Below are 11939 nucleotides of genomic sequence, written 5' to 3'. Positions count from 1 at the left end.
TTTAATAAGGAAACAACAGAAATAGAAGATTGTTCTCTGGCTGGAGCCCAGACGCCGTATAATACATTACATGTACAAAGTGGCCTGCAGCCAGCTTCTGGGCCTCTCCCTGGGACGCTCTGACCCCCTGTTCCATGCCAAATTCCTGGACCCTTTGACCTCTGCTCCTCTCCAGAATATGCCTGCCCACTCCCCTTATCCCAAAACGCAGTGGCCAGGAGGGAAGCCTGACAGGGGGCTGGGGTTGGGGGAGGGGCTAGTGGGAAAGAGGATGTTTTTAACAGCCAGACTGACATCAGGGGAAGGTCTCCCTCTCTTCAGGGTGCAGGGCTGCCAGGGGAGCAGTGGGGTGTCCTGCTTTGGTGTGGAGCATGAGTGGTGTGGCCTAGGGAAGCCCAACCTGAGCTTGGGGTAGAGTCCCTAAACGCTTTAGGATGCCTTAGAATTATTGCCTCCCCCAGAAAGGGATAGAAGGCAGAACTGACCATTCCCAGGGCCTTAGAGAAAGACTAGAGACACCCCCCCCGAGGGGGCTGATGTCAGCATGTCAGGACTACCCAGAGGTCACTGCTGAGAGCAGTTTTGGCCACTGGTGATGGCCCTGTGAGGAGCACCCTGGCACAGTTCCCGCCACCGTCAAGTTGACCCAGCTGCAGGGCGCTACATGCCAGGGCTGGATGGCGGTCACGCGGAGAGAGGCGCTCCCGCTCTGCCTGTGAATTCCAGGCTGGAGGTCCAGGGCACGAAAGAGAGTCAGGAGAATGCTGGTTCTTGATGCCTGTGCCCCAGCTGTGTTCTGCCTAGAGGCAGATGCCCCTGACTTGGACCCAAGGAAGGGCCCTAAGTGGGCAGTGGTACCAAGAAAATAGGCCCTGGCGGGCATTGCAGGCGGGAAGAGCACAACTTTTTGAGGGATTGGTGGCATCTCTTCCCAGGTGGTATGTACAGGAGGTGGAGGGACAGCAGGAAGCTGGGAGCTCTGCTGCTGGGCTGTGAGGCAGGGCTGAGCCAGCTTGCCCAGGCTGCCCCACCTAGATGGAGACTTCATATTCTCTCGTCTCCTGCAAAGGAAAGAGACTGCTGGGAGTTGGAAACTTGTAAAAGGTTCGTCAGTCCATAATCCACCTTCCCAAGGGAAAGGGAAAGGGAAAGGGAAAGAGAGAGGGCTTGGCAGGACCCTTAGGGGTACCTGCCCAAGGGAGCATAGGATTGGGTCCTGATTAGGGTGTCAAGCCTGGTATGGGTACTTACTCCAGTCTCGTAAGTCGGATTGTCAAATGCTGACTCCACGGTGATGCGGTCATAAGGGCGGGGTCGTGTTCGGGGCAGCTGCAGGGGGCTTTTCCCCTGGAGCCTGTGTGGCAGAGAAACCTGTGAGTCAGGAGTGCTGGGCAGGAGTGAGTCAGGGGTGCAGGGCAGGAAGGGAAGCCAGACTCACCTGGAGAAGTAGAGGTACACACCTCCCACCAAGAGCGCCATTGCCACCAGCGGCAAGAAGATGGCAGCTGCGATGTGAGCAGCATCCAGGGTGCTGGAGGCAGCAGGCGCCTTGGCAACTGAAAGCACAGAGGATGGGATTGGGGCAGAGGCCTGGGTCCCATATCCCCTCACCTCTGCCCAGGGGCATCCAGCCACCAGCTCCCTCTAGCTGGCTGGGGGCAGGGAAGGAGCTTTTTGCCCCGCTAGTCCCAGACCTCTCTCTCTCTTTCTCTGCCCTCCCTCCTCAGAGAACCCATGGCCTGGGAGCTGTGAGAACTAGGGGCAGGGAGATTATTTCCCTGGCCCTCAAGGTTGGGGGCTCACCATCCAGGCTGCGGCCGCTGTAGAAGCCATCCAGAGAGGCTGGAACAAGAGGGGAGGGCCAAGGGCAGTGGATGAGCCCAAAGAACCAAACCACTAAGGTAGGGAGTGGGCTGATCATGGGAAGGATTTGTCCAAGGAGAGCCCATCCCAGAATCTGTCTTGGTGTCACCAGGTCAGAAGGATCTGGCAGAGACTGGGGAGACCAAGAATAACAGGAAGGGGGCATGGGCAGGGGGTTCTGGTTCTCAGCACTTGACATCTTTGCCAGAGCAGCCCTATGGGCCAGGCAGAGGTTCCGGGGGTGGCAGGGCACTCACCAGCCCTACAGATGGGTGGGGGGTCACTCCAATGTGAGGGGTGTCCGGGCACACACTTAATGCTGGCCTGGCCCTTCAGCACGTAGCCAGGGGCACATGAGAAGTGGATAGTAGCCCCCGCTGGGTGCAGCTGCTTCTCAGGACTGCGGGCACCATTCTCGGGGGCGCTGAGGCCATGGCACGGCTTGAGATGTTCCACTGCAAAGCAGGCAGAGCCCAGTGAGGGTGCCAGGCCCCTAGCCTCCAGAGGCAGCATCTTCCCCTCCTCCTCATTTGAGACTTACGGAGACATTTGGGGGGCCGGTCGCTCCACTTGGGGCTGCTGGCTTGGCGGTCATGGCAGGTGAGGATGGCACTCCCCGTCAGCACAAAACCCTGGTCACAGATGTACTGCACAGTGGCCCCCACGGGAAACTTGGGGCTAGATATGAGGCGTCGGCTGTGCTCCACATCCCCAGGGTCATGGCAGGAAGTCACTAAGGGTGGGGGGCGAGGGGGGAAAGTAGCCCAAGTAGAACTCAGCAAAAGCCAGTCCACGCTGGCTTTGTTCCAAGTCAGCCAACATCTTCATGGCATACGGCTCCACCCCTATTTATTTGCCCCTACCCTTTTGCTGGTGTATCTCCTCATTCGCCCCTTCCCATCCATCAGAGTCAACAAATACTGATTGGCCATATACCAGGAACGAAATACTCGGAGTACTTGGCGGATGACCCTATGAGAAAGTATTATCCCATTTCACAGATGAGGAAATTGAGGCTATGAATACCAGTTAATAATGGCTGGAGTCTGGGTCAGAATCCAGGAGAGAGGCTTGTAGGTTGCGCTGGGGAGAATATGGGGAACAGGTACACTCACCCCTCTGGCAGGAGGGCAGGTCCTCACTCCAGGTTAGGTCCCACTGGCACATGAGGACACTGGATCCCACCACCTGGTAGCCAGGATAGCACTGGTAAGTGACGACAGTGCCATGTACCAGCTCAGGCTGCGACGGGCTCTTCCAGCCATTGGGGATCTCAGGCAGCTCCGGACACGTGTCATTACGGGGCACCTCTGGGGGCAGCAAGAGGCAGGCCGTCAGCAGCACCAAAGGGACTGTGCTAGCCTCCCTGACCCTGAGGGCACTCCGGCTCCTGCCAGTTTGTCCTGGGCCTAGCCTGGCCTAGGCAGGCTCAGCGATTCATGCCTTCCTGCTCAAGGGCCCCTCCTTGCCTGTCCCTGGCATCATTGTGTCTCCTAGATTCCAGGGTTGTCACCTAAGCTTTGGCCTTACTTCCAGAAGCACGTTGGCCAATTCCTCAGGGATTGGGTAGGGTGGGGAAAATTGTCATTTCTGTCAAAGATTGTTAGAAAGGTAGAAACGAACACCTCTCCTCAGTTCCCTATTTCTGTTATGAGGTTCCTCCTGCTGTCTACCCAAATCCCTCCTGCTGCAGCGGAGCCTTGCTTCCTCTCACTGGGCCCTCAGGGAAGATGGAGAACAAGACTAGCTTCCCGAAGGTGATACCTGGAGTTTCCCAGCTTTCCCTCATCAGATAAGAGCACTCAGGCTCCTCATTGCCCTGGACTCTCTGACTTGCCATGGTTCAGGGTCTGCATCCTGGCATCCCTTTTCCCCCAGGCAGCAGGGTGGGGCAGGGGCAAGCTCACCAAAGAAGTGGATGACAAAGCCCTGCTGGTAGCCCAGCACTGAGGCCCCGGGGTCTGACTGGAACTGTATGGTGACGTCAGCCATGGAGGTAAAGAGCTTGAAGTGGCCACGGGGCCCAGAGTACTGGCCCAGGACCCGGGCTGTCAGGTCATCCCCATCGTAGAAGGTAAGCACGTCACCAGGGCCTATGCGCAGCCTGTGGAGGAGGACTGTCAGGGAGGGTGGGCCCGGGGACCCCAGGACGGGCTGGGTGAGAGATGTCCCCAGAGCTCAGGAGGTAGCTTGGCCGAGCCCAGTGGGCACTCACACTCGGACGTCCAGCATGATGCGCTTGTCTTCCTCCACATGCACGCCCCAGATGCAGTCCTGCCCACGGCCGTAGGGCTCTGGCCAGTTGGGGGAGAGCACCACGCCGGCCGAGTCTGTGATCTCCCCACTGCACACAGCTGGAAGGCAGAGGAGGCGCATCCCCTCCACGTTCCCCCCAGTGCCATGTCCTGGAGCTGCCACCGGCCCACAGGAGTGCCTACCCACTGCTTGGAGCCCCCCACCTCCTTCTCAGGGGGAAGCTTGAATCACACATGTCAGAGGGCCCCTGTGGTCCCAGGCCCTGTGGCTGGCTCCCTGGTGCCCACCCTGCTCCCTGCCCTGGCAGGCCCCATCTACTGGTGTCTACTGACCTCGGCAAGCAGGCTCTGTCTCGTTCCATTGGGGGTCATGAGGGTCAACGCACTCAATGATGATGGAGCCCTGCTCCAGGGTGTAGCCAGGGTCGCAGCTGAACTCCACGGTGGTACCCACGGGGTAGGAGGGTGCGCTGCTGCTGAAGTTGCCGTATTTGACAAAGGGCTCATAGCAATGGCCTTGCTGGAAGGCTGCAAACCACAGGGCCCAGCCCAGCTCAGCCTCGACTAGAGCAAACACAGGGGGCAGTTGTCCACCTACTTCCCTCCCCAAGGCCTTTCTCTTCCTGACTGCAGATGTATGTCTGAGGTTTGGAGCAGAGGGCAGGGACAGCCCAGAGCATCCGTCCCGATTGTGCTCAGGAGGTCATCTTGATTTCCATTGTGTTCCCAGTGCCTAGTTTGTGCTTAGTACACAGAGGGTGCTCAATAAATGTTTTTTGAATAATGAACACATGCATGCATGAGTGGTGCTGGGATGTCTCTTGTAGCAGTTCTCCTTCCCTAAGGGTTGGGGCCATTTTTGTTCTTCAAACTCTAGAGAATTCATTCTCTTGGACCAGAGGTCCTGGGTCCAGGCAGGGGTCTCCTGAAAAGATGGAGTAGAATCCTGGACCTCAGGAGAGGGGTAGGGAGAGGGGACCTGGGTGGCAGGTGAGCAAGGGCTGAGTTGGAAGGCGTGATAATGGAATGGAGGCAGAGGGGGAGGGTGTGAGAAGAGACCCCAGGCTCAAGACCCCCACCCCCAGTTAGGTCCCAGCAGACTCACCCTCATAGCGCAGGGCCATGCCTGCAGCCGCACCACTGCTGTCAGTACTGAGCTCCACAAAGAAGTGTCGGCCGGAGCTGAGCAGGCCCTCGATGGGCAGGTACTCCACCTCGTAGGAATCATACACCGGTGGGGCCTCCACATTGTCCCCATTGCGGATGATGAGCCTGGGCCAGGAGAGCGGCAGCTGCGTGGCTGGTCGCTGAGTCGAGTGGGGTGAGGCCCCAGGCTTGGGTACCATCCCTCCAGCAGGGTATTACCAGGCCAGGCACTGCTATCCCACTAGGATACCCCCTCACCTGTCGTCATCCTCTGCCAGGGAAACCTTCTCAAAGTGCAGGTGCAGCCGCTGGCCCTCGGGAGCCTCAAGCAGCCAGTGGCAGGTGAGGTTGATGCTGTAGTTGCCCGGGAAGCCAGGAGAGACGATACGGCCCGTGGTGGCGTTGCGGATCACTCCACCGCAGGAAGCTGTGAGACAGGGGTGGGACGGTGGGCTGGGCTGGCCAGTGGGATCCTAGACAGCCTAACAAGCCTCTCTGCCCATCCCAGCTCTGTACCTTCTGCACGGGCCAGCAGGGAGCTTGCTTTCATGGCCCTGAAGGTCAATCCTTTGCCCCTGTGACCCTGCTCCAGGCAGCCGACCTCCTAACCTTTCACACCTCTGTTATTCTTCATGTGCAACTCCCTTGACTAAGGTAGATCTTCCATTGCCTAGCCGTGTGGCCCTGGGTAAGTCACTTACCCTCTCTGCTGACTCCTCTGGGAGGCCATCCCTGATTTCCCCTGCCCAGGTGAACTTTATTAATACCCCTTACCAGGGTATATCTGCTGCAGGATATATCCAACCTTCTTGGGTATATCTGCTGTCTCTACCTCATGTCACTTTCTTAAACCAGTTATTATTGGATATGTCCCTTACCTAGGCCCCCTTGGGCAGGGACCAAGTCTTTTCAGGCCAGACACAGAGTTGGTATTCAATGTTTGTTGAATAAAATGAGTGAATGGGTATTAAAAAAGAGAGTGGGACTAGATCAGGGATGACAAACACCTGGTATGCATGCCATCCACCTCCAAATCTTGTGCCCTTAGCAGGCATTGCTAGCCAGGCGATGGTCTTGAATGCTGTCTGAAACAGCATCACTACCACTGTCATTTCTGGACTGACCCCTTAGGGCCTTTCCAGCACTGGTCCCTCTGGCCTGGGGCCGTCCTCTCTTCCTAAGCAGAGGCTTAGCAGCTCTCCCATCCCCATCATTGAGGGCTGCTAAGTTACTTGGCCACGGGCTCCTGGCAGTTAGATGGGGCCAGAGAAGGGGTCTCAGGCAACAGGAGTGTGGCTGGTTTCAGGCAGCGCTTTCCTCTCCTGGACACGCAGCTCTGGACCAGCTCTCAGAGACCAGGCTGCCACGGCCAAGACCCGGTGCCTTTGTCTCCAAGTGTTCAAGACTGCAGAATATTTTAACCTAGTAAAGCTTCCGGGGAAGGAGTTGTGGTGAGTTTCTTCTCTGCTTCTTTGCAGAGGGGGCAGACTCACCTTTCTGCTTGGTCTCAGAATGGAACTGCCCTTCAAATCTGATCATGCCCCATCCTCCACTTAAATTCCTCAGTGGCTCCCTATTACCCTCAGGATAAAGTCCAGCCTCAAGAGGGTGTTCAAGCCCTTTATAAACCACTCTCTCTTGACTCAGCGTCAGCCCTTCCCCGTACACCCGCTTCTTCAGGTGCACCTCACCATGTCCTCACGACAGTGTGCTGCTTCATGCCTCCGCATCTTTGCAGGTGCTGTTCCAGGAATCCACTCCACTTCCCTGACCCTAACATGCCTGTCATCCTTCCCTGCCTTCTCCTTGGGAAGCTTTCCTTGTCTCCTTCCTCATTTTGGAGACGCTCTCCTTCCCTTGGATCCCCACTGTGCCCTGAGTTCCCCCCATCACAGCTCCATCTGCACTGAACTTCCTGAGCTGCTTTCCAGTCTTCCCACCAGACAGAGAGCTCCTTGAGGGCAGAGCCCGTGTCTGGCTTATTCACCTCTGCTTATACCTGGCACCTAGAAAGAGTTTATAGAATGAAATAAGTATCAAAAACCCAAGCTGCCTTTCACACTGCAAACTAAACATTCCATCTCCCTTCTGCCAACAAGCCCCACTCCACTGGCAGCAATCTCAGACTCCCTGATCACCCAGGGCCAGAACCTGGGAGTCTCCTCCTTCCCCCCATTCCCTCATCAGTGACTCTGGAAACACTTCCCTCCTCTTCATTCCCGAAGTCATTGTCTAAGTTCAAACCGTCTTGCCTGGCTGGCTGCCTAGCCTCCAGACACCACCCGGCTGTCTCTCCTGAGGAATAGTTCTGAGCCCCTCCCTCCCCATCTCACAAAATTTCAACAGCTCCCCACCCAGTGTCTTGGCCTGACATTCAAGGCCCTCCCACTGCCCCCTCCACATGTCTCAGGCCTCAGCCAAACCTGGCTGTTTTCTGTGTCCCTAAATGCTCCCTCACCTTCTCACCTCTGTGTCACTGCCCACATTGTTCCCTCCACTGAAATGTCCAGGGACTTCCCTGGTGGTGCAGTGGTTAAGAATCCGCCTGCCAATGCAGGAGTCACAGGTTCGAGCCCTGGTCTGGGAAGATCCCACATGCCACGGAGCAACTAAGCCCGTGTGCCACAACTACGGAGCCCACGTGCCACAACTATGGAGCCCACGTGCCACAACTACTGAAGCCTGCACGCCTATAGCCTGTGCTCTGCAACAAGAAGCCACAGCAATGAGAAGCCCGCGCACCACAACAGAGTAGCCCCCGCTCGCCGCAACTAGAGAAAGCCCACGTGCATCCACGAAGACCCAACACAGCCAAAAATAAAAAAATAAAAAATAAATAAATTTTAAAAATCAGTTACTATAATTTACCACATCAACAGATCAAAGGAAAAATCATATGATCATCTAAATAACAGCTGTATGAATAGTTAATACAACTCAACACTCATTAAAAAAAAAAAAAAAAAGTCAAACCTTCAACGCTTACTTCCCCTAGGAAGCCTCCTAAGTACCCAGCTAAGGATGATTGCTTCCCCCTATCCCAGGTCACTCTGTCTCTTCACTGGTACTTTTGTGTTTTGTTTTTTGACTGTGCAGCTTGCTGGATCTTAGTTCCCCGACCAGGGGTCGAACGTGGGCCCACAGCAGTGAAAGCACTGAGTCCTAACCACCGGACCGCCAGGGAATTCCCTCTTCATTGGTACTTTTAACTCCCTGCTCTGGAAGCTGGTGACCCATGTACTTTCTTTCACTCCCATTTCCTGGAACTGTGCGCTCCCTGAAGGCACAGTCCCTGTTTAATTCTGCTCTGTATACCTGTGGTGCCTCCGTACAGTAAGTGCTCAATAAGTGCAGGTTGGGTGAACGCCGCTGATGTGTGTGGCCATTTTCTGGCTTCCTTATGGAGAGCAAACGAAGGTGCCGGACAGCAACAGAGAGCAGGAATGAGCCCCCCACCTCACTCCCCTGTTCAGCTCTGAGTCCCCTGGGGCTACTCACCAATGCAGACAGGCTCCTGAGAATCCCATAAGGGCTGGGTGGCGTTGAGACAGGTAAGGAGCCTGGCACCCTTCAGCTGGTAGCCGGTGGCACAGTGGAAGCGGGCACTACCTCCTGGGTGGAGGCTGGTGACAGTCACGGCTCCATAAGCTGGACGTCGGGGAAAGCGGCAGCTCAGGAGATAGGCTGCAGAGAGAGAATGGGTGATGTGTGTGTGTGTGTGTGTGTGTGTGTTGAGTGGGCTGAGTCATAGCCAGGGCAAAAGGGGCCTGCCCCAGCCTGCCTTGAGGTGTCAGAGGAAGCATCAGGAATTCCAGAAGAGACTCTGATCCCCTCCCCAGAAGGTGCCAGTGATATTTCCGGCAGCCTGGGCTGGTTAATGGAGCAAGTACAGAGGTGGAAGTTGGAGCCTTGGGTTCTGGTCCAAGCTTTCTGACACTTTAGGCAAGTTACTTCGCCTTTCTGTGTCCTAGTTTCCTCATTTGTTAAATGAGGTTCAAAATGCCAGCCCACTTACAGGGATATTGTGAGAATAAATGAGATAGTACTTTATTCAGCTTGGTATCTCTGGAACCAAGAAATGTTTATTGAATGACTTGTAGATGTGAAAGAACTTGAAATAGAGAAAAGCCTATACTGATGTAAAGTACTGATATTATGTTTCCTATAGGGGACAAATATGAATTACAGCAGGAAACACTTAAGTCAGAGACAGTAAAAGCTTTCCCAGTATTCACTGAGAAATGCTAAAAAGCTTGATGGCAAGGGCTGTGGACTTTTTAAAAACAGGATGGGTCGAGGGTGGCAAGGCAGGACACGCCTTCAAGGAAGTTGTGGGAGGGACAAGTTGCCCTGGGAAACTTGGTAACTTTTAGAACTGTCATACCAAGTATGACCGAATGGTGGCAGCAAATCCTATAAAAAAAACCCGGCCAATCCCAATCCAGTGCCAAACTGGGGCCTTAGCTAAAAATAGGGGTCAGGGCTTGGGTCTGAGAGGTGGTCAAGGAGAGGGGCTGAGTGAAGAGTCTGAGCTATAGTCTGCAAACCCTCGGAGGTGGTGGGAGAGATGAGGACCGTCTAGACTGAGGAACCACTCGTGGGTCTTGGGGTGGAGGAGGCCCACCCTTACTGATGGTACTAGGTGGATAGGAAGAAAGGTCCAGGCAGGGACTCTACAAGCCTCTGTGTGCCTTTGTATGAATATAAGAAAAGGCTGCCTCTGGGCAGACGAGGGTCCAGACACAAGTTTTGTGATTTTCACCTGTCCTGGTCTTAGTTACTAGGTCTGTGAAAGGGGGAGATGATTCCTACTCATCCGTCTCTCACAGAGTTCTTAAAAGAATGGCCAATGAGTGATTGCTTGTGATTGGTAGTCAGTATGGGGCAGTGCTTAGGAGGTGGGCTCTGATGTCAGACTGCCTGGGTTTGAATACAGGCTCCCCTACTTGCTGTGCCACTTTGGGCAAGTTACATAACTTCTCTGTGCCTCAGTTTCCTTGTTTACCCACCCATTTGGAGTTTGCATCCAATGTTGTTACATGAGAGGTTAAGTGAGAGGATATATGTGCAGTGTCTGGCCCAGAACAAATACTGCACACACCAGCTCGCTGTTATTGTAAGTTTGATTAATAAAAGCACCACTCATCTGCATGCACCTTCCAGCCTCTAAAGTGCCTTCACACTCTTCTTACTTGATGTCTACAACATGCTTAGGAGGAAGTTAGGGGTTATTAACTCACCTTCCGGTGAGGAAAACCAAGGTTCAGAGAGACTGAGGGACTTGCCCCGACCACATAGTCAGTAAGTGGTAGAGTGGGTGCTTGAAACTCCTGGCCCTAGAGCCCACTGCTTTATATCTCCTCTTTCCCACCTGCTTTCCCACATGAAGTAGAAACCTGGGCTCAGGAGTCAGAGAAACCTGAGAGTAATAATGAAGGCTGTCTTGGGTGGTTGTTCAGGGCGGCCACTCACAATGATCTGGGGAGAAACCCCAGGCTGGGATGGGATGGGACACTCCACCCAGAATGGAGGGGGGAGTGACACTGAGGGCAGTCTAGGTCATGAGCCAGAGGTCGTGCTCAGCACTTGTACTTCCATCTTCCCCATGAGTTCTTATCACAGTTCCGGGAAGGGAGGTCCCCCATTTCACAGATTAGGAACTTGGGCTGGGATGAGGTGAGAGCAGGAGGCTGGGGGCAGACAATGAAGCCCCCAGACTCCATGGTGGGTAAAGTGCCACTTTCCAAGACGAGCTTCCTCCTGTTGCCATGACGACTGTTCCCGGGGAGCCTGCATCACTGAAATCTGTTGAGCTATTTTCTCCCTGGCATCTGTTTCTGGGGCCAAGTCCAGTGCCAGGAATATTCAGGAGGGAGGAGGGGGATGCCTGGCAGGACCTTCTACTTCCTCACCCTGCCTGAGGTTGTGGGAGGGGAGTTGGAATTTGGTTCTGCAGATGAGGGTCCAACCTTATGATCTCCAACATTATCTTGGATAGCTCTGACAGGGGTGTGGGTACAGGGCCCCTCACCCCCTCTTCTGGCACCCTCTTTCTCCAGCCCAGGGAGATGCGCGTATGAGCACACGCTCCTGTTCCCATCTCTGGGATCAGGGCTAATTACAGCCTATAATTAGGGGAATTACACTCATTAAGGAAAGAGCTGATCATTGACAAAAACTGGGCGAGGAGGGAGGGCTTCTGGGAACTGAGAAAGAGGCAGGACTGGGCCAGCTTTCCCAGCCCCTCCTTGGGGTCTGCACCCCTCGCCAGGCCTCCAACTCGCTGCCTTTCAGCCACCTTTGTCTGGCCCAACAGAGAGAAGGTCTGGGGGTTTGTGCAAAGGAATTTGCAGCAAGAGAGAAGGTTACCGTGGTATGATTATGCCCACTGCTAGGGAGGACTGATGAGCCGTTAGGGAGGCTGGTCGGGCTGCCTAGACGCTCACCCTTGCCTCAGCTGGCCCCTTGCCTCTGACAAGTCCCTGGCCAGCCCCTGATGGCCACCAGGCTCCCTGTTGCCACACCAGATTGCTCCCCCAGTTTAGGTGGAGAGGCCAGGAAGGGGTGAGTACTCCTTAGGGGAGGGGTCCAAGCATCCCCATCTCCAGAGGAGTGATTGTGGCTCCTGGCAGGGCCGCGGAAGTGGTCCCTGACAATGCAAGCCAATTGTTCATG

At 55.1% G+C, this 11939-nt stretch overlaps 1 protein-coding gene across 1 annotated transcript in view; it reads right to left on the bottom strand.

Moving 5' to 3' along the window:
* Positions 1–11939, bottom strand: part of SEZ6 (seizure related 6 homolog) — a 46027-nt gene continuing 34088 nt past the window's right edge. The window contains exons 6-18 of the mRNA XM_060134699.1: positions 8763–8948; positions 5523–5691; positions 5224–5390; positions 4452–4646; positions 4079–4217; positions 3771–3967; positions 2979–3173; positions 2405–2596; positions 2121–2318; positions 1804–1842; positions 1439–1556; positions 1252–1354; positions 1–1061 (exon numbers count right to left, since the gene is read on the bottom strand). Coding sequence (XP_059990682.1) covers positions 1032–1061; positions 1252–1354; positions 1439–1556; positions 1804–1842; positions 2121–2318; positions 2405–2596; positions 2979–3173; positions 3771–3967; positions 4079–4217; positions 4452–4646; positions 5224–5390; positions 5523–5691; positions 8763–8948 — 1928 coding nt within the window. The 3' untranslated portion in view covers positions 1–1031. The remainder of the gene's footprint in view (positions 1062–1251; positions 1355–1438; positions 1557–1803; positions 1843–2120; positions 2319–2404; positions 2597–2978; positions 3174–3770; positions 3968–4078; positions 4218–4451; positions 4647–5223; positions 5391–5522; positions 5692–8762; positions 8949–11939) is intronic.

The sequence above is a fragment of the Lagenorhynchus albirostris genome, chromosome 20 (assembly GCF_949774975.1).
Source record: "Lagenorhynchus albirostris chromosome 20, mLagAlb1.1, whole genome shotgun sequence".
Classification (NCBI taxonomy): domain Eukaryota; kingdom Metazoa; phylum Chordata; class Mammalia; order Artiodactyla; family Delphinidae; genus Lagenorhynchus; species Lagenorhynchus albirostris.
This window is presented reverse-complemented; position numbering and strand designations above follow the sequence as displayed.